The sequence below is a fragment of the Heloderma suspectum genome, chromosome 2 (genome assembly GCF_057233095.1).
Source record: "Heloderma suspectum isolate Gila_16-S chromosome 2, 16-S_ref, whole genome shotgun sequence".
NCBI lineage: Eukaryota > Metazoa > Chordata > Lepidosauria > Squamata > Helodermatidae > Heloderma > Heloderma suspectum.
The window spans coordinates 171,939,492-171,959,754 of record NC_139459.1 but is presented as its reverse complement, the minus strand read 5'-3'; the positions used below and the strand labels follow the sequence as shown (position 1 = coordinate 171,959,754).

At 48.8% G+C, this 20,263-nt stretch overlaps 1 protein-coding gene across 6 annotated transcripts in view; it reads left to right on the top strand.

Annotated features, from left to right (window-relative positions):
* BCAP31 (B cell receptor associated protein 31) overlaps window positions 1–7,463 on the top strand; it is a 46,391-nt gene extending 38,928 nt beyond the window's left edge. For 5 of the 6 annotated variants that reach the window (XM_084836043.1, XM_084836040.1, XM_084836044.1 and 2 more), the window contains 2 exons: window positions 401–501; window positions 6,762–7,461. In XM_084836043.1, coding sequence (XP_084692169.1) covers window positions 401–501; window positions 6,762–6,800 — 140 coding nt within the window. In that variant the 3' untranslated portion in view covers window positions 6,801–7,461. Of the gene's footprint in view, window positions 1–400; window positions 502–6,761 lie in introns of all 6 variants that reach the window. The other variant, XM_084836041.1, reaches the window with a different exon arrangement.
* Window positions 7,464–20,263: the final 12,800 nt, after the last annotated feature.

Genomic DNA, 20,263 nt, shown 5'->3' with positions numbered 1-20,263 from the left:
CTCTTAGGCTGTTGATGGTGCCAATGGCATGAGCTCCGCGGCCTGGGCAATAACCACTCACCTGAGTCCTCTACGTGTGGGGGCAGCGTAAAGTCTGAGGAGGTGATTTGTGGTAGTTCACAACTCCTCCTCAGATTGGAAAGGCCGCAACTTTTCTAATCCTGAATGAGGAGAGGAGGAACTGTGATCTGGTGCAGACATCCCCTGGTTAAGCTGGATTGACCTATTTTTTCTGTTCAGAGATCCACTGACACCCCCCCGCACACGTGCGCGCGCGCGCGCGCACACACACACACACACACACACACACACACACAGCAAGAGACTTGGGTTGTTGCTGGATGGGTTGAGGATGGGGAGATGGTTCTAATGTGTGCTTTTCTTCTTCCTCCCTGCCCAGTCTTGGAGAAGGCCAACAGCGAGGCGCTGGCAATGCGCAAACAGGCCGAAGGACTGACCAAGGAGTATGACAGGCTGCTGGATGAACACGCCAAGCTTCAGGTGCTCAGGGGAGAGAAGGGGTGTTCTGAGGTGGGGGTGAGCCAAGAAGGGCTTTACATGCAGCCCCTTGGTGCCTGGCTGGGCTGTTCCAAAGCTGCGTTGAAGCCTCCACCCCCCCCCAATCTCCCTGTCTTCTAAGGACCCCGATACTGTTGTCGATCAAGTAGATGCTAGTTGTTGCAAGAGGAGAGTGGTGCTTGGGTGTAGGCCAGAGCTGGAAGAAGGCAGCAGCAGTGTGAAGCTCTGCAGACTAGTTGTACGAAGTACTCTGCTGTGGCCGCTCTGGAGGTGCAATGCAATAGCCTACACCCGGGGGGGGGACGGGACACGAGGCCCTCTAGGTGTTGTTGGACTGCAGCTGCCATAATCCTTCACCATTGGGCTAGGGCTGATGGGAGTTGCAATCCAACAACTTCTGTAGGGCCGCATATTGCCCACTCCTGGTCTAGGCTAGCCTTTCCCCAACCTGGTGCCATCTAGATATTTGCAACAAAACTCACAAGATCCCTGGCCATGAGTCATGCTGGCTGGGGCTGATGGGGGCTGAAGTCCAAAACTTCTGGGGGGCACCAGGTTGAGGAAGGCTGGTCTGCACTCTCTTGCGAGAAGAAAGGTTCTTGTTTTCCTCCCCACCCCACGCTCAACAGGAGTTGCTTACTAGTGCTTTCCCTCTAGCTTCCTGTAGGTTCCCCCTCAAAGAAAAAGCTGCTTCCCACTGACCACAATGCTCAAATGGGGAAGAACTGGATGGGTCTAGGGTACTGGGCTTTCTAGCATGGTTGCCTCTTAAAATGGGGGTGAGGTAGATGTCCTGAGTGGAACTGCTTTCTCTGCCCTGTGCCTGCTCCTTTAGCTCCTGGGTGTCAGCCCTGTGTGAGGCAGTGAGTCCAGAGTGCTCCTTCCCAGTGGGCGAAACCCCCAGAGGAGAGCAGCTGGGAGCCTTCTGTCATTTCAGCTGCATCTGGAAATAAATGCATGTCTAGAATTGTTCAGGTTTTGGGGGAAATCAAAAGTTATGAAACCTGTATCTCATGACCGCTTCAGTCGTGCTTCTCTTTCCCTTTGGGAGAGCATCCTTTCCCTAAAAAAAAAAAGAGCTTCCTTCCCAAATTCTTTTTTTATGTCTATCAGCTGTCCTCAGAGCTAAGGCTGAGGCATGCTGAGAGTTGTAGTCCAACACATCTGGAGGGTGCCAGGTTGGGGAAGGTTAGTGTAGGCTCTAAAGGGTCACATAGGGGAAATTTCTGTGGGTGCATTGGGACCTTCTGAGCCCCCGCTTCTCAGCAGTTCTCACTGCAGCAGGGAGAGGTGCAGTCAGACTTTTTTTTGCTTTGCTTTTTTGCAGGGAGGGGGGTGTACGGGGGCTTTTTGTGCACACCTAAGGAGACCATAGCTGTGAGCTGTCACATTCTCTTCTCTCCCATCCTACGCTGCTGAGGAAGCTGGGCTGATTGGCCAGGGTTAAATTGCAAGCCTACAACAAAACCCCCGCATCTCCCCCCCCCCAGTTTAAAAATAATCTTGACTCCGTTGCCAGGGCAACTTAATCCCCACAGAGGGGGCTGAGAGAAAGATGCGGCACAGCCTCGTTCATGGGCTCCTCCCCATATTCTCATTTGCTGGGTTCCAGCAAGGGGCGGAGCTGGGTGGGTGGGAATCCTTCCTGCTAAACATCCTCCACGTTTGTGGCAGCACGTAAGCAGGTCACAAGATGCTGCCTCACCTGGGAGCTGATAAAGGTGAATGAGTTGAGGGCGGGAGGTACAACACTGGGCTGGCGCAGCACAAGGAAATGCCTGAGTGGGGCAGGCCGAGCAGTAGGGCGGGGCCCCTTTTGCTGTCCAGCTGGCTGACTAGAGGGCACACTCTGCCAAAGAGATGGGCTAGGGGATGCCCCGGGGCAGGCTCAGGCGAAGCTAGACTTCAGGAACTGATGGCTATAAACTGCCCCATAGCAGTGTGTAAATGGAACAGTGGAGGTCTGGTTTTCTCAAAGAGCCTCCTAACAATTGGTTTGGGACCAAAGAACCGTTCTGGCTTTAAGGCAAAGCTGGGTATGCCTTAGAGGGTCAGAGCTGCTTTGTATTCCCCACCCCCTCTCCAGTGTCTTTTTGGTAAGCTTGTGGAAGTGAGAGGTTTTCTTCCAGCCAAGATCGTATGATGTCACTCTCAACTCCCCCCTCCTTTCATTGGGGTGCCAGGCCCACTCATTGTCCAAGTCCCAATCGGGCATGGTAGACTTGCATTACAGGAAGCGTATTTTGGGGGGCATTTCTGGATCTCTTTCATATTTCTCTTATATCAGTCTGGTGAGGGACTGAGGGTTTTGAAAACTGTGCAGGTGGAAGGTGGCAGCAAGGTTTGACTCTGCCCATGTGAATTCTTTGGGGCGGTGTGCTCTGTAGGTATAGCACTTGCCCTTTCCCTCCCTTGTGAGCCCATGGTGGCCTGGATTACTTTGATCTATGCAAAGAAGGGGCTAATATATGGAGGACTTCTTTTTGTGTAGCAGGACTGGGACGGTGCCTCCTTCCTTGGCCTTAGGGCAGCCTTCCCCAACCCGGTGGCTTCCAGATGTTCCCAGCGTTCCCAGCCATTGGCCATGCTTGCTGGGGTTGATGGGAGATGCAGCCCAACACATCTGGAAAGCACCAGGTTGGGGGAGGCTTCCTCAGGGTGATTCAGTTTTTGAGGTTCTGTTCTACCCTCCCAAAGCTAACACATGCTAACTACGACTCAGCCCTCCAGAACGTAATTACCCCAGCGCACTCCTTCGTGATTGCTGTGAGCATATCTGGTTCTTATGTGCAGTCCCTGAATATCTTTGTTTCATTTTCAACCCACAGGGCCTTACTGAGCTCTGTCTTGGCTCTGCCTGCCCGCCTGCTGCAGCCACCTGTCGTCGTCGTCCCCCCGCCATAGCCCCAGCGCTGCTGTGGTCTGGCTGCCCAGACTGAGTGACGGCTTGCCCTGTGTGTGGCTACCCTGGTGGCTTTCCAGGCTGGCACAGCTGAGTCATGCCGCTACCCCACCCCGCTTCTCAAAGGCTGGTGCAGCAAAGTTTTCTTGGCCATCCCCAGGAGCGGGATCCCTCGCCCTGAGATGGTGATGGGCATCTCCAGTCACTTGCACGCCCTTGAGTGTTAGTGCAGCAAGATAGTGCTTGCTGGCTCTTGTGCCAGGTTGTGCCTTCTGTTAAGGAGGCAGAGGCATGATGTAGGTGCATTAATGCACATGGCAGAGTTCCTGGGTTCACCTCTCGGGGACTCGGTTAGAAGCACGTTGGTTTGGCCAGGAGCATTGAGGGTGGAAGCTTATGCGACGGTAGGTTCCTGTACACAGGGCTCTCAAGGTGTGTGGATGACAGGAGATGTGGTCCAACCAGGGGCTCTCAAGGTGTGTTGGACCACATCTCCTGTCATCCACAGCCTGCCTGGCCACAGCTGGTTGGGAAGATGGGACTTGTACTGGCCACGGTGAGTGGGATGATGGTTCAACACACCTGGAGGGTGCCAGGTTGGAGAAGGCTGCTGCACACCAGGGTGGGGAGAAGGAAGGTCTCCAGATGATTGGGACCTCAGCTCCTAGAAGGCCCTGCCAGCATGACCAGTGGTGAGGAATGCTGGGAGTTGAAGTCCAAAGCATCTGGGGGTTTCCTTTCTGCCCACCCCTACTGTACACCATCTGAGTGGGGATTCCTTACTGCAGTGGACAAGGTCTCCCGCTGAGTAAATCTCTCGCACTCACACATACCCTCCCTCTTCACCTTTGCTTCTTCCACACCTGGAAACACCCTGTGATGTGCTAATAGGGCTGCCTCACCTTGCCCGAAGTTCACGGAAGGGTATTGCATCCTGTTACCTTTCTGTTCTGCTTAGTCTAGCTGCCCTTCAGAAAGTGTTTGGGATGGGGGACAAAGAAAGGGGAAAGCTGGCTCCTGATGGGGCAGCAGAGCCCCTCTGTGCCTGCTCTGAGAAGGTGTCTGAAGTGAGGTAGCCAGCTACTTCTGACATTGTCTGGTAGCTCGGTAGCTGCGTCAGGGGCTGTAGCTGCTGCTGCTTCCTTGGCTGTTTCTGTCCTTGTGGCCATTCTGGTCAGCTCCCTTGTGCTGTCTCCAGGTTGCATAGTAAACATTCCCATATGGAGCTAGGTGGCTTTTCCGCCCTCTGGGCTGCCTAAACAACCCGCCCTCCCTGGCCAAGATCGCAGTGCTCAAGGGCTCACTAGTAGAACGCGAGAGGCAGGATTCAGCGGCAGCTGCTGTGTCCCTTCTGGGTAACTGCTGGGCAGACCTCGTTCCTGCACAATTGAGCTTGACACTTAGACAGGATAGGATTGCCTTGAGAGGTGCCGTTCATCTGGGAGGCGAGCGTCACTCCCAACACCACCTCTCCGTCTTTTCAAACGAGATTGTTGAGAGGGCCTGTTTCAGAAGTGACCTACATTACTACTGTGCTGCTCTAGCTAATGTGTGGAGGAGTACACAGAATGGCTACTTGTAAAACAATAATCTTTAGCAATATGATTTTGAGTGGCTGGACTCCATGAACAGCTGTGAGGGCTCTCAAGCTGCCTGTCTTGTCGATGGCTGCGATTTACAAAGAGACTGAGGTATGACTTGTGATATCCCAAGTTGAATCTTGCCTTTGCCATGAATTTGCTAAGTAGCCTTAGGCAGGCCACTCTCTCTCTGCCTCGGCTGCAGTCCTGCCCCCATCGTACAGTATGGGGACAATGCTGACCTACCTTCCAGGGTTGTTGTAAACATTTGCATAATTCTGGTTTTGTCACTGGTGAGGAAGGGCAAGGAGCTATATGGGGCAATGAAGCTCAGGCCCCCACACCACTGAAAATCCCATTCAGCCACCCCTTCTGGTTTCTTAAGATTTCAGCAGGCATTGACCATGCACTTTCAAGCATATCCATAAGGACTAGAAGTTTGTTTGTTTGTTTGTGTGTGTGTGTGTGTATATATATATATATATATACACGCACACACACATACACATGCACATGTGTGTGTGTGTGTGTGTGTGTATCTGATGCTCAGGAAGCTAAATTCTGTGCTCAGTAATGCCATGTTCTGTGCTGTCACAGAAACGTAGTGTGCATACAACCCTGCCTGACTGGTTAGTGAGCGTGGTATCACTATGGGAATGCTGGAGGAAATATAGCACAACACTGCTTACCACAAGGCAGGTGTGGACTGACCAGCATTAGGCATGTATGACACGGAGGCAAACAAATGTGACACACTTGAATGATGTGCCTAAGAACTAACAGCTCATGACCTTGCAGAATACAAAGGACAATGGCTTGAATGGAGATCTTGCGTCATTGGCTAGCAGGGAGTCGATCTGTTGTTTGTATTTGAGCAAGCAGAGTCTTGTGACTAGCCTTTTGTGTGCCTGCAGTGACAGTGGACTTGTATTTAGTTTTCAGCGGCAGAGTGTCCACCAGCTCAACTTTCTAAGCAATGTCTTAAGCAGGATGGGTATCTGTCTGGCTTCTGTAAGAGTATAACAGAAGCACGGAATGTGGTGACAGGTTCAGAATTCAGGTTCCCAAGAATGTTAGCTTATTTTTCTTAAGTCTCTAGTCCTTAACGCAGGATAGGGAACACATGGCTCACAGGCTACATGCAGGCCTGCTGCACTGCCGACTTTGGCAGCAGTAGAGAAGGGGGTTTTTATTGGGGGGGGGAGTGTCGGGAGCCAGAAGTCAAATTTAGCTTATTTGCAAACTAAAATAGACAATTTTAGCACTCTATAGCTGCTGTGGAGCATTGCAAGGGTCAAATTTAGTTTGCAAATAAGCTAAATTTAACCCTTGTAGCATTATGGAGCATTACAGAGAGGTTTGCCACCGAGTTTTGGCAGCAAATTACCCATCTGTTTGGATTTTTCTTCTCTGTGTGTGGGGGGGTACAGCCTGCATAGAGAGGGTTTGGTGGGTGCAAATGGCCCTGGACCCTCTGCTGTTGCCCTCCCCTGCCTTAATGCCTGTAATGCTTGAAAGCGTGTGAGGGCAGCAGTTGATGTAATCTCAGAAACCAGATGCTTGAATACTAGCAAACATTGCAGAATAAACCTTGCAAAACTGTTATCATCTATACTGGTTGCAGAGTTCACCCTTAATGGGATCTGAGTGCAGATTTCTTCTTAAAGCACGGAGTATGCACAGCCCTCTTCATAAGCTTGTGTAATGGGAGAGACACTCTCTTGTTCTAACACCATCTTTTTTCCTTCTTCTTCTTCCAGGCTGCTTGCGATGGCCCAAAGGACAAGAAGGAAGAATGATCCCCATATCAGCGGTTCTGGCCAGTCTCCATCCTGCTCCCTTGTTGCTGTGCATTCATCTTTTGTTTTCTTGGGTGTGGGTGGGCCCTAACTGAGCCCCCTCCCTTGCATCCTGGGCTTGGGGGGGCATACTCATCCCACCATTACTCTCTTCCACCCCTACCTCCCTGCACAGTTCTGATGCCGTAGCTTTTGAGTCAACTGCTAACTCTATCTCTGCCCCTGCCATTTTCTAGATAAGAGACTGGCGATGAGCTTATTACCAGAACGATACTGTGGCCTGACCCCTGCATCACAGGGGATTTTTCTCAACTGGAGGGAGAAAGCCTACCCTTCTGGGGAGGCAGGTGGACCTGGAGTTCTAGGCCCAGAAGCATTGTGTAGTGCTGTGGTGGGGGCTGACTGGCTATTTCAGCATGCGCTCTTAACGCTGCCCCTCATCTTTCAGCTGTGTCTGCTCCCCCAGACTCTGGGCGTCCCTGTGCTGCATCCAGAGCTCGAGGGAACGCAAGTGGGGCATGTCCCGTAGCGCCTAGGTGCTCCTATTGGTATTGCCTGGGTGTGAGGGGAAAGGTCAGCCCTGTACCTTCTGTATTTTTTATATATATATTACAGACACAGTGACTGTACAAAGCTTCTCATTAAATCTCTGGAACAACATTCTTGGTGTGGTTTCTGGGTGAAATGGGGATGGTGGTGCCCAATTCTCTGTCTCGAACCTTGTACTGCTGTGTTCTGGATTAATGGGGTGTGGGCTGCAGGGTGTTCTTGATCTGCTCTCACTGGCTAGACTCGAAACCACCCCTGTTGATTTCTTCTGAGGTCAAAACCTCTTGCTCGCGCTTGGCCACACTGTCTGAGCGTGTTGTTTTGTAGCTCAGCTTCTGGGCCCTGCCCTGGTTATACTCAGGGGATCTGATCCTTGGTCCTTTTGTGCTCTCCTAAGGTCAACCAGAGACCAGAGCAACAAGCTGCTACTGTGTGCAGTGCTTCACCTAGTGCCAAGAGGGTGCCCACAGGAGCGACTGCTTGCAAGCCCATCTGAATAAGGAAAGTGAGGCACTCCAAAAGCAAGAAGAGTTGGACTCGACAGAAGGGCTAGCTAGGATGGAATGAATGGGATCCTGGGAAAGAAAAAAAAAATCCTTTGAGTAGAAGAATCGTTACTGTTGAGGAATTGAACTGAGGAAGTGGAAGGGGCTCGATAGGGAAGACAAATGAAAGCAATGTTGCCAAGCATGTGAGAATTCTCTCACCCAGGTGAGGGGAGGTACAAAGACCTCAGGGCTCTTGTGCACAAACATAGAAGCAGGGTTGCCCAGTACAGTATGGACAACATGGGTGCAGTTCAAGTCTCCAGCAAGACTGAGTGGAGAATATGCTGAAGGGTGGGTCTCTTGCTGCTCCCCAGCTAGGGCCGAAGGATAATTCTGGTTACGTTTCTTGACCCTCACTAGCAGCACCTGTAGCAGAAGTGTTTTGGTGGGGAGGAGGGGGCTCCTTGGTTATGAGCTGTTTACCTGAACCCCAAGAGCTCTTTCCTAGGTGGTTACAACCAATGAAGGCCCCATCAGCTTTTAAATGGCAGTGAAGACTTTGGCCCCAGTATGCATTTGTGTGTCTTAGTCCTGGGGGCGGCGGCAGACAGGGGGGACGGGACACACAGCAACATTCAGGGAGATGAGTTAGACTGGCAGAAATGGGGGGGGGGGCAGAGAGAAGGTTAAACACCCTTCTGTCCTTCCAAGCACTTGGATCTCCCCCTACAACTGCCTTAAAAGTGCAAAACAAAACTGGGAGAACCAGCCATGGATTTCCTGCCTAAAAGAGCTCAGCCCAGAGTTGAGAAGGACTGCCATGTTCTTGAGCATTTAGAAACATACAAAGAGCTCTGCTGGATCAGACCATGGGTCCATCTAGTTCAGTATTCTGTTCACGCAGTGGCCAACCAGCTGCCTGTGGGAAGCCCATAAGCAGGACATGAGCACCATTTAGCATCCTTCTGCTTGTGTTCACCAGCAACTGCCTCTGCTCCTGGAGGTGTAATATATAACCATCATGATTAGTAGCCATTCATAGCCTCACCCTCCAGGAATTTGTCTAATCCCCTTTTAAAGCCTTCCAACGTTGGTGGCCATCACTACATCCTGTAGTAGTGAATTCCATAGTTTTAGTATGCACCACTGTGTGACGATGTACTTTTATCTGTCCTCAATCTCCCACCATTCAGCTTCATGGGATGACCCCACTGGGTTCCAGTATTATGACAGAGGAAGTAAAATGTCTATCCACTTTCTCCACACCATGCCTAATTGTGTACACCTGAGATGTACGAAATGTGTTCACATTTTCCAGAGATGAAGTTGCCTTACAGTGCTGCTGTTGGACATGGGCTGCAGAAGGAGGTTATGTTTGGGTTCCCCATCCCCCACTTGCCCCATGCAATAATTATGAACAGAACCTGAAGATTCTTGACGTTTTAGGGGATGAGGCTCCCAAGCAAACATCTGGCAATGCAGATCACAATCCAAATGCAGAAATATGGTGGGCAGGAGTTTATGGAATGGGACTGGAGGGTTTCAATGTTTGGGGCAGCTTGGGGGGCATTTTCCCTCCAACTGGCCTGAAATAATTTGAACCTTGCCTTTCAGTGGCTACTTCCCATCTGTCAATGTGGAGGGGGTGGTAGGAACACAGGGCAGAGCCCTGAGATGACCCTGGATTGGGTTGAACATGTGTGGCGGTGGTGGCAGCAGCCACCATGCCCATGGAGAGCCTGTGGAAGTGGGTGAGGTTGTAGACAAGTGTGGAGAATTGTCCCTAGAGCAAGGGGTGATCAACTTGTGGCCTTCCAATTGTTTGGGGCTACAACTCCCATCAGCCCTAGCAAGCATAGCCAATGGAGAGAGATCATGGGAGTCGTAGGCCAAAACATCTGGAGGGCCACATGTTGCTCCCCTAGTCCTAGAACCAGGAACTTCAAATAGTCATAGGGAGTTCATTAAGTTAAGAAAATTAAATTGGGAGAAGTTCAAACAAAGGTTGGTTTGCTGGAGGAACATCATTCTAATGGGTTCAGAGGCAAGTGGGTTGGAAGTGGGAGGAAATGGGGCTGGGACCCACTATGCTCTTGGGTGTCAGTGGGGGGGGGGAATGCGGGGAAGTGAAAAGCACAGTGGAAGTATTGCTCCCTACTCCCAATCTGTGCAGTCTTGTAGATTAATACAAGGCCACTGCATGGTTTGTGCTGACACATCACTTGATGACCTGCGACTGATGACTCACAGATGAGTTCCCCCATTAAAAAGTATGCAAGCAGTGGGAGGCACCATGGAAGTTGCATCTTAGGGATATTGGATCTGCTGTGGCTGGTCCATCCACACAGGTCATGGCCTCGGACACAGTGACAAACAAGCACGCCAGTGCATGTAGCTGACTAGTCCAGCCTTGCCCAACCCGGTGCTCTCCAAATGTGTGGGACTACAACTCCCATCACCCCAGCCAGCATGGTGGGGGTTGTAGTCCAACACATCTGAAAGGAACCGGGTTGGGGAAGGCTGTGTCAATAGGATGAGGTGGGAGCTTGCCTCTCCTGCAAGATGCACCATTGCCCTCTTGTTGCCTCCAAAAGAAAAATGTGGATTTGCTGTTGCTTAGCATCAGTCCTGTGGACCCAGGTTTATTTGGACCCCATCCTGTACTGGCAGTTAGTGATGATAGCTCATCTTTTTAAAAAAATTGGAACGGCTTAAACCAACTTATTTGGATTGTAAGAACATTTAAATCTTCAGCCTTTTCTGCTTCGATCCTGCTTTTTGGAAGATGCTTGGCCTTTTGCATTTCTGTAGGGCAGAAGCTCTAGACCTGTGGTGTTACAACTGAATCTGTCACTCCTGGATACATATGCCATTTCAGCAGGGGTTGAAAGCATCCTTGTCGATATATCGCAGCCTTCCCTAGCCTGAGACCCTCCAGATGTGTTGCACTGCAACTCCCATCATTCTCAGCCAGCGTGGCAATTTGAAGGCTGTAACATAATCTGGATCCTACTGCCAAAAAAATGTGTGCGTTAAGTGCACTTCTTGCCTCACAGTAAGTATGTAAAGAATTGGAACATTATGGATAGAAAGGTCAAGGAGCTGTCCGTTCTTTTTATGCCAAAGGATTTGTGCCTTTTGGCATAATTGGTCTCCTTTCACTGCTGGGGAACACACAGGGTCTGAAACGAGGGGGTAGCCCTGAGGGCATTCCCCCCCCCCTCTATAAATGGCCCTCCATGTTGCTCTTATGATGTGACCCTTGGTATATAGATCATACTGATTTAGGGTGGGGTGTGTTAATCTAGGTCTGCTGGGTCTAAAGGACTCGAGAGGAGCCAGCAAGGGTTCCTGCGCACTGGCCTTATTCCTGTTCCGTGTCAGATGTGACTCACCCGTTGCTCCCTACTCTCAGTCATCCATCACATGAGGGTTTCTGGCAGTGTCAGGCGCATCCCTTGCTCCCGTTCCTGACGTGTTTTTTCTAATAACAGCTGCCTAGGACCTGCCCTTACACGCGCTCCTGCTGGGAAGTCAGGATTGGCTAACGTGTAACTTTTGTGTGTGTGTGCAAAAGAGAGGCAGGCCAAAGGCTATGTGGACAGGCACTACAGGATAGCTGTCCAGTCTTGCCAAACGCACAGCCAAAGTGGAAAATTTTGAGTCCCTCTCTCCCCACCACCCCCACCCTGGGCTGGTGTTTGTGCACTGGTAGATCTGTTTTCTCAGGCCCCTGCCAGGTGATTTATCATGGCGAAAGCCGAGCCAAGACCAGGAGTAACAAACCTTAAAACGCTTCTCAGGAGGCCTTCCTGGCAGGGTGGTGAGAGCGGCTCTCAATTGCGGGCCTGTTCTTTCTCTCCCTGTTGAGGGTGATTCTGGCCTGGAGCCCTGGAAAGGAGGGAAACGTTTGCTGCTTTTTTGAACTGCAGGATGTGTTTTTCCTCTCTGACAAATGCATGTGTTTTTCAAGAACGTGTTTTGTAGGGAGTGGAAATCTAAAAATTCCAGTGCCTGCTCCTCCCTCCTCCTCCCCAAAAATGCTGGGGTTGAGGCCTGGCTTCCAGCTTTCCTTCCAGCAACCTTGGCCCCTGCTCACCATCCACATTTTGGACTCTGGCTTCCCATTCTGTATGGCTGTCCTGAACATGTGCACTGCCCAGCCTTTGACGACACTCCCAGGGAGAAAGCAGGCCCTGCGCCTCTCTTCCAACTGGGCCCTGCTGCTTCGCTTCTCCCTGCCCCTCTTCCTAAAAATGGGAGTGCCGTGGAACTCGACACGTCGAGCTCCCACAAACCTAGCCTCCTGAATCCAGGGCCTCAATCCAGGCTCATTGTGTTGGTTAAGAGAGGAGGGTGATTACTGCCTGTCTGCCTGAACAGTTTGTGCTTGGCCCAGGGGCTGCAGCAGCAGGCCACAAAGAGTGTGGGGCTTTTATCCCCTCCTGTGTCAGCAGCTTCACATTTCTCGGTGCTGGCAGCAACTTTGGCGTCTAGCAGCCAAGAGTTCAAGCAAGCCAGAGGCATTTGGTTTGCTGTCCCTTGACAGCAGCCCGTGGTTAGGGTGTGTGCACCGGCTTAATTTCATACAGCATGTTGCTCATGGGAGCATGTTAAATGGACGTCCACACTGCATCTCATTTCCTATCTAAATTGGCCCTCTTTTGCCGGCTGTTCTGTATCAATCTGCTAATCCTGACTGAACCAGGATATATCGAGTGGCCACTTATGCATCACTGAAAAATGCAACTTTTCAATTTAGACTTTTAAAAAGTGTAGTTTTTAATATTTTTACGGTTTTTAATGTTCTTGTTTGTATTGTTGCAGGGTTTGATTGTTTGAAATTGTTGCGCACACAGCCTTCGTGGCTTTTTAGCAGATACAGCCACATATAAATGTTAATATCTTTTATTTGTTTACAACATTTGTATACCGCTCCACACCTAAAATGAACAAAAGATAAGAAGAATTAAACATGATATTAAAATTATTCTTTAAGAGCGCCAATAAAACCGAGGCTATTTAACCAGGGAAGGCTTCCTGGAAAAGAGCTGTTTTCAGGAGGCACCAAAAACAACCCAGTGTTAATTTTAAAAAATAAAAATACTAAAAAAATTAAGAGGACAAAAATATAATATGAATGTGCATGAAATTTGCATATGCTAATTTGTATACATAGATATACATTTAGAAATAACTATAATTGAAACAGAAATGCAGTCTATCTCACCAGAGTGGGGAAGACGGTGACCCATGTGCCTGCTGAGTCTGCTGCCTGGGTGCTAAGTGCTGATGGGCAACTCCAAGGCCCAACCCTGTTCTCCCTTCTGATGGTACTTTACCTTTACACTGGGCTTGGACCGGACAGCCCTTCTAATAGAAGGATGCCTTTGAAATACAGGACAAACCTCTGACAGCTCTTCAAATAGAGGACTGTCGCCTGTAAAGTAGGACACCTGTCCACCAGGAATTAGGGTCCACATAAGTAGGCTCAGGATTCAACTTCTGAAGTGCCCCCTCCTCTTCTTTCCCTCTCTAAGCCTTTATGCCTAGGAAGATCAGCTTGAGAAATGTGTGGGCCATGCCTACTGGAATCTCATGGGGCAGGCAGCTCAGTAAGACTGCAGCTTCTGGTTCAGGGTGGAGCTCTAGTGTCCTGCAGATCTCTTTGCCCCTTCCCATGTTGAGCTATTGGGCAAAATAGTAAAAACTGGTGGAAATATTCTGTGGAAAAGTAGAAACTGCAAATTCGGCAAATCTACACAGATTGCTGAATTAAGCTTTTTCTTCATGGAGGACCGGGATTGCGCAAGTGCAGAATTCTACTTGCTTTACACAGGGGTGGGAAACTTGTAGGCCAAAACATCTGGAGAGCCACAACTCCCATCAGCCCTAGCCAGTGTAGCCTATGGTGAGGGATTATGGGAGCTGTAGGCTGAAATGTCTGGAGGGCCACAAGCTGTCCACCTCTGCTTCAGTACTTCGTCATTTAGCTTTCTCTTGCCTCTACAGCAGTGGACCTATAACCATTATGCTTGTAGGGCAAGACGGCATCGGGTTTAATGGAACTCAGACTAATTCGGAGAAGCTTTATTTCTTTTTGTGTACCAGAACTGAACCCACACTGAGGCGCCAGGAAAGGCTAATGCTAATCTTAGAGTGGTAGGCAGACTCATAGACTTGTAGTAATTCACTTGTGCAATGTCCAGCTTTTGAGTGGACATTAAACGCAGCTGGCCCAAGAGATTTTGCTATCTGAGGTGGAGCAGTAGATGGCACCCCCCCATCCCCACCCATACACAAGTCAACGTGCTTGGACCTCTGAGCCAGTCAAGTTATTTTGGCACCTGAGGCAGAAAATCCCACAAATGCCTCTCCCCATCATCCATGGCAGTAAAAATACAGCCATCACAATTTGCTACCCTTTTGTGACACCGAAAACCTTCTGCCTGAGGCGGCCACCTCGCTCTACCTAATGGAAAGGTGAAAACAGTGGAGAAATCCAGGATTTTATTGTATTTGGAAGTTCATGCTCTTTCTCACTCGTGTCTTTTGTCCAAAAAATGGCATGTATGTGCAGCTGTGTTGGTGTTTTTATAAAAAAGAAAAGAAAAAAAGTCAGTGGTGCACAAGCTTCAGCAAGCAATTGTACACTGGAATGAGAATGGGAAGGGACAATTCAAGTAGATCGATCTTTGTTACAGCCTGAGAGTTGTTCTGAATGTGGGATTTTGGGCTGGAAATCCAAACCAGACTCACATACACCTATAACATGCAATATTAAGTGAACTACTTTGCAGGGCTGTTATAAGGCATTCTCTTTTTCTTCTGGGGAAAACTGTGTTTGCATTGCCAGGACAATTTCTAAACGTGCACCAAATCACATTTTTCATGGAGAATAGGACTTGAGAGCATTAAATCCTCTCTGTGCTTCTTACACTTTTAGTTTGTGGGTGAATGTGCTTCCTCCCTAATCACAGCTATGCTAGAATCCTGGATTTCTGTATTATTTATCACCTGAGGGGAGAAGGTGTGTATGTGGAGGGAAAACAGCATCAAAAGAAACTGGGAAGTTCTCTCTCCCAACAAGTAGATTGTCCCTCTAAATCAGGGGTGGGCAACTTGTGTCCCTCCAGCTTTTTTTAAATATATACCTACAACTCCCATTATCCCTCACCATTGGCTATGGTGGTGAGGGCTGATGGGAACTGTAGGCCAAAATGTCAGGAGGGCCACAGGTTGCTCACCCTTTCCCTATCTTTATGGGCAAAAGAGACTGTTTCCGAGGAAACCATTGGAGAAACTAGAGAGAGAAGAGGCAGAGGAGAGGGGTTTCGGATTGGTAGTTCTTGTATCTTCTGTGGGGACTTTTAAGTACAAACATTTTCTCTCAGGGTGAAACTCACTGTGACATGAGCAAATCATGCCCCAATGTCTCTTTCAGGGCTTTAAAAGCAGCCAGGGGGGATCCTGAATGGGAATGATGGGTCGGTGTGGTGGTGGTGGAGTTAACCCTTTCCCCATACTTGAAATTTTACCCCTTGCCGCGGCCTGCCCTACCATTACGCAAAATGAGGTGGTCGCTCAGGCAGCAGATTTGGGGTGTCATGAAAAGGCAACAAATTATTAGTTATTTACTTGGTTATTATCGTATTTCTTCTTCCAGGCACAGGGAAAAGTGCTTGTGGGATTTTCTGCCTTTTGTGCCAAAATAATTTTGCAGGGTTTGGTTACTATGTTGTGCCTTGACTTGAGTGGGGAGGCAGCCTTTGCTGTTCTGCCTGAGGCAGCAAACGTCTTGGGCCGTCCTCCTCTCCAGGTTTTGAAAGAGATATTGTGGGGAAAGACAGGCCCCTGTCATGTGCCTGTTTTTTCCTCAAAAAGGCTGCTTGGGTTGGGCTGGATCTGGAAAATGGGGTATATAGAAGGGGTGTATTCCCACCCCCCACCCCAAATCACTGTGGCTGCTTTTAGTTTTTTTTTAAGGTTGCGGTGATGGTGGTAGCAGCAGCTCTGATCATGTCTATTTTGACCCTCATCTGAGGGCAAAGATGCTAATCGAATTAAAGGGTGTGCTAATCTGGAATTTCTAATCTTTTCTGTTTCATAAACTTATTTTTATTCTTCAACCAGCAATGAACAGCTTGTACTATGAACTACTTATCCTGTGAAAATTCCAAGAGGTCATGGACACTTGGTCAACATAAGACTCACAAACATAGTGATCCCTACCTGGATTATTTTGGCAGTCTCCTCAGTATATGTTTAAAAGTAAGGGCATAAGAATTGCTTGGCTGGCTTGATCAGATGAAGCCCCCATCAGTCCAGTGCCAGCCAGTTGCAGAGGTTCTATTTAACTATCACGGTTAATAAATAGCCTTTGACCCACTTATTGTCCATGAATTTGTCTAAACCTTAAAAAAAAAAAGAAATCTGGGCTAGTGCCTATCACCTTGTTTTGTAATTTAATCAGTTAATGATACACAATGTGAATAAATATTGCCCTTTATCAGTCCTGACCCTATTGCAAGAATCTTCGTTGGGTGTTGCCAAATTCTAGTAGTGTGAGGGGTGATTTTTCTCTATCTCTTGCTCTCTCATTTTCTCTTCAAAATTTTATAAACTTCTATACTGTTCTCATTCCCCATAAATGAACACTAATTTACTTTCTAAACTAAAAAGCTGAAAACTTCCACTTTTTCTTGTAGTATGGTATTCAGGGTAATTAAAAAAAAATCTGGCTGTGGCTACTTGCCTGTCAGATTAACTAGCAGTGAGGGCAAATGAGGCAAATGGCAGTGAGAGCAGGAGAAGAAAAACAGTGTCAAGGGAAAGGAGCTGCTGGCAGTGTTCCAATTGGCTTTGATCCATGCCACGTTGTCCATCAGAAAGTGGTGTCCAGTGGTGCAAATCCCAGTTTGTGCTATACTGGGTTTATATGGAAAGCTGAAAATGTTCTGTATTTTAATATTTGAAAAATCTTGTTTTGTAACCACAAGGCCTAGTAACTTGGCCTTGGGAATGAAGAAATCTAACTCTACCCTTCCCTTATGTATGGATACAAAGAGGTATGATGAAATGTTTATGTTCTGAATAAGGTATGCAGAAGTACTGAAGACATGCAGAAATACATTTTCTTAAATGTTGAAAAGGACAACCCTTTCCCCCTCAAAAAAGCCAGTCAGAACTGAGCATGCTCTGTTGCCTCCAAGAGTCAGAAAGGGTTGTGTGTCAGCTCTTCCAAGCTTGGAAATGTAGTGAAGTCAGATTTGCCCGTTGAACATCTGCCTGGCATGCAGCTATGTGAGCTAATAGAACACTGCTCCCCACCCCCAAAGGGGGGAAGTGGCAGTCATAGCTCTCAGTGGGGTTTTGGCAGGTCTGAGTAGCTGACTTGTGGCCTCTCGGTCACTCTTTCTGAGCCTTCCTTTCTTTTAGACCTAGCTTTCTTGGATCTGTTTCAACGCTGTCTGCTGAGCTGCCAATCTTGGCAGCGGGGAAGTGGAGGCGCTGGTGGAGATAGAACGTTGGCCTGCTAGAACTTGCTCTAGGCCAAGCTTGGAGCCACCCTCCGCTCCCCGGCTTCACTGAACAACAGAATAACACTTCCCAAACCTGCTCTAAGCTTTCTGGCCCTGGAGGTGGCAGGGCCAGAAGGCTGGGCATTCAGTTCGAGGGCCAAAGCATCCTTAAAGCAGGACCTAAATAAATGGTCTTACACAAGCCTCTTTCTGTGCTTTTGCACAACCATGTAGCTCCCCTCTGGGGTGTCCAACCACCTATTACTTTGTTGGTCTGGACAACAACAACACATTCTGGCAAGCAACTGGTAAAAGCATTTAAAAAGCCAGCAAACTTTGGAGAGGTGGCCCAACAAAGACGGGTGGTTTGCCATCAACCACACTCTTGAGTCTCTGCTCTTTCTGGACTTTACACTGCTCTGCCCCACTCCTGCACCTCTGCCAAGTTTTGCAGTGGCTCTGCATGTCACCCTGTTGTTAATCTTGCCAGGTTTTGCATCCCATCCCATCCATGTTGCACCCTGAGAAGATACTGTCTTGCATAACCTAGAAGAAAGGCACCCTTGTTAATGTCTGTTCTAACCGATCTCCGGTCAGCCTAGCGTCAAGAGTAGGTATGGTTGGGCATTTGCCAAGGGCCCATGCCCCAGCCAAGGCCCATTGACAAAAGACCCCTGGATTTACTCTTCTTCGCCATGGCAACCTGCTTGATCACCTGCCTCTTGCTCTGGCTGAGACAACAGTGGTAGTAATGAGCAGTAGATGCTGCTGCCTGCTTGCCCTCTGGCAATGTGCTTGTCAAGCAAGCAAGTGGTAGCAATGAGGAGAACCAAGAGCAGCTGGTGAGATCAGTGGTGAAGTTGACTCCCTGATGGAGGAGCCCATTGAGGGGGTCTTGCCCAAGGGCCCTCAAAAAGCTGGAGCAGGCCCTTGTGTCCAGCGTGGCATATTTCCCCCTTTCCTGCATCCAGCGTGCCCAGTGAGGCGTATTTCCCCCTTTCTGAAATCTGCATTGGCACCAGAAGACAAGGCAAAAGTGAAATTGGTTTAAACCAGCCGACCCAACTGTGGTCGCCCAACACATCTGGAGGGCACAACTTCCAACATTCCATGCTGGCTAGGAATGATGGGAGTTGTATTCCAACACATCTGGAGGGCACCATGCTGGGGGAAGGCTGGTTTAAACTTTCAAATGGGGCGAAAACTGGGGATGGTCCCTGAGTGAAATAGCTAGGTTGCCCTGTTCCTTCTGGTTTTCAATGCTGGAGACCTTGGGAGGCAGCATGGTGTAGTGGTTTGAATGTCCCTGAATGACAGGGACTGGGGGGACCTGAGTTCAAGTCCCCACTAGGCCACGGGGCTCACTGGGTGAGCCATGTTGCACCCTGAGAAGATACTGTCCTGCATAACCTAGAAGGCACCCTTGTTTATGTCCTCACTAGGCCACGGGGCTCACTGGGTGACTTTAGGCCAGTCACTGACTCTCAGCCTAACCTACCTCACAGGGTTATTGTGAGGATAAAATGGAAAGAGGGCCATGTACACTGCCTTGGGCTCCTTAAAGTGGGATATAAATGAATCAGATAAAACCCTTTACTACCCATCTCTCCAAGGGTGCTCGCTCTCTCATCTATCCATCCATCGAATACATACTGTTTCCTTCTGGTTGTTATATGCAGCTGCAGCCACTGTATTAATGTGCAGGTTTCATTTTCAGCACTCTTTTGCATTTCCTCCATGAAGTATTTTGATTGGTTAAGTGTGCTTGCAAAAAAATCTGTTCATAATTCACAAAGCATCTGGTGGGTTATGAGCAGAATTTCCCTCCACTACTCCAGCCACCCCCCAATAAACAAAAGACACATTCAGCTGAATGGAAGGTCAGGGTGACTCCTTTTTATTGCTATGTTCCAAGATAAAGTCAGCACAAAATAAAAATCACAGATGGTATAGAACCTGCACTGGGCAGAATTTGAGGGCTGGGATGTGAGGGGGGGCAGTTTGACACAACACTCGGCATTGAGACAACACTGGTGGATTTAAAGCTGAAACCCTGGAAGACGATATTTATATTCTCCCATGGCTCTGGCAATGCAGGCGTGAGTGTGCATGCGAGATGAATTTACTCTTCTTGTGGAAACCTAGCCCTGAGCAGATGAGAAATCAGATAGCCATTTGTCCCACCATTTACAGGATGGAGGGCAGACCTGGCACTTTCACAGATCTGGGGCCATCTTAAAGATGGTGTCTGGAAAATCCCTCGGTTTGGGCCCACTTGCAGGGGAAAAGAACTCTCGACAGTTCTTGTGGAAATGGGAATTGGTGGAACTGGTCAGAATTCTCAGGTTTATACAGCAGTTATTTTAACTTGGAAGTGACAGTTGTTGACAAAACTTCACCTGCACTTTCTACCCCAGCCTTCTCCAACCTGATGCCCCCTAGATGTGCTGGACTACAATCCCAGAATTCCCTAGCTAGCCATGGGATCCTGGATGTTGTAGTCCAACACATCTGGAGGGCACCAAGTTGGAGGAGGTTGTTCTACACGTCTCCCCAGACATTCAAGAGTTGAAAATACTGGCTTCTTGGCTACAAGTTACCCTGATTCTGGCCTACAACTTAGTATGGAGAACATGAAGGGGTGCAAAAAAAAATATCTCTGCAATAGTTCAGAATGTAAGGAGAGTGGGCTATAGTCTTCTGATCGAAAGCAACAACAAAAGACCACTGAGATAACTGGCGTAGGCCTGTGCATTCCTTTCCAATCATTATATGAGCAAAGGCAGTTAAATGTATAATCTCTTAGCTCTTTGCTTTGGTCTGGAAGAGACAAGAAATTGATAGCTACTTTCATAGCTTGCCAAAACAAGGCTAGGAGCCTTTGAAAAAATCTGGTTGAATTTCA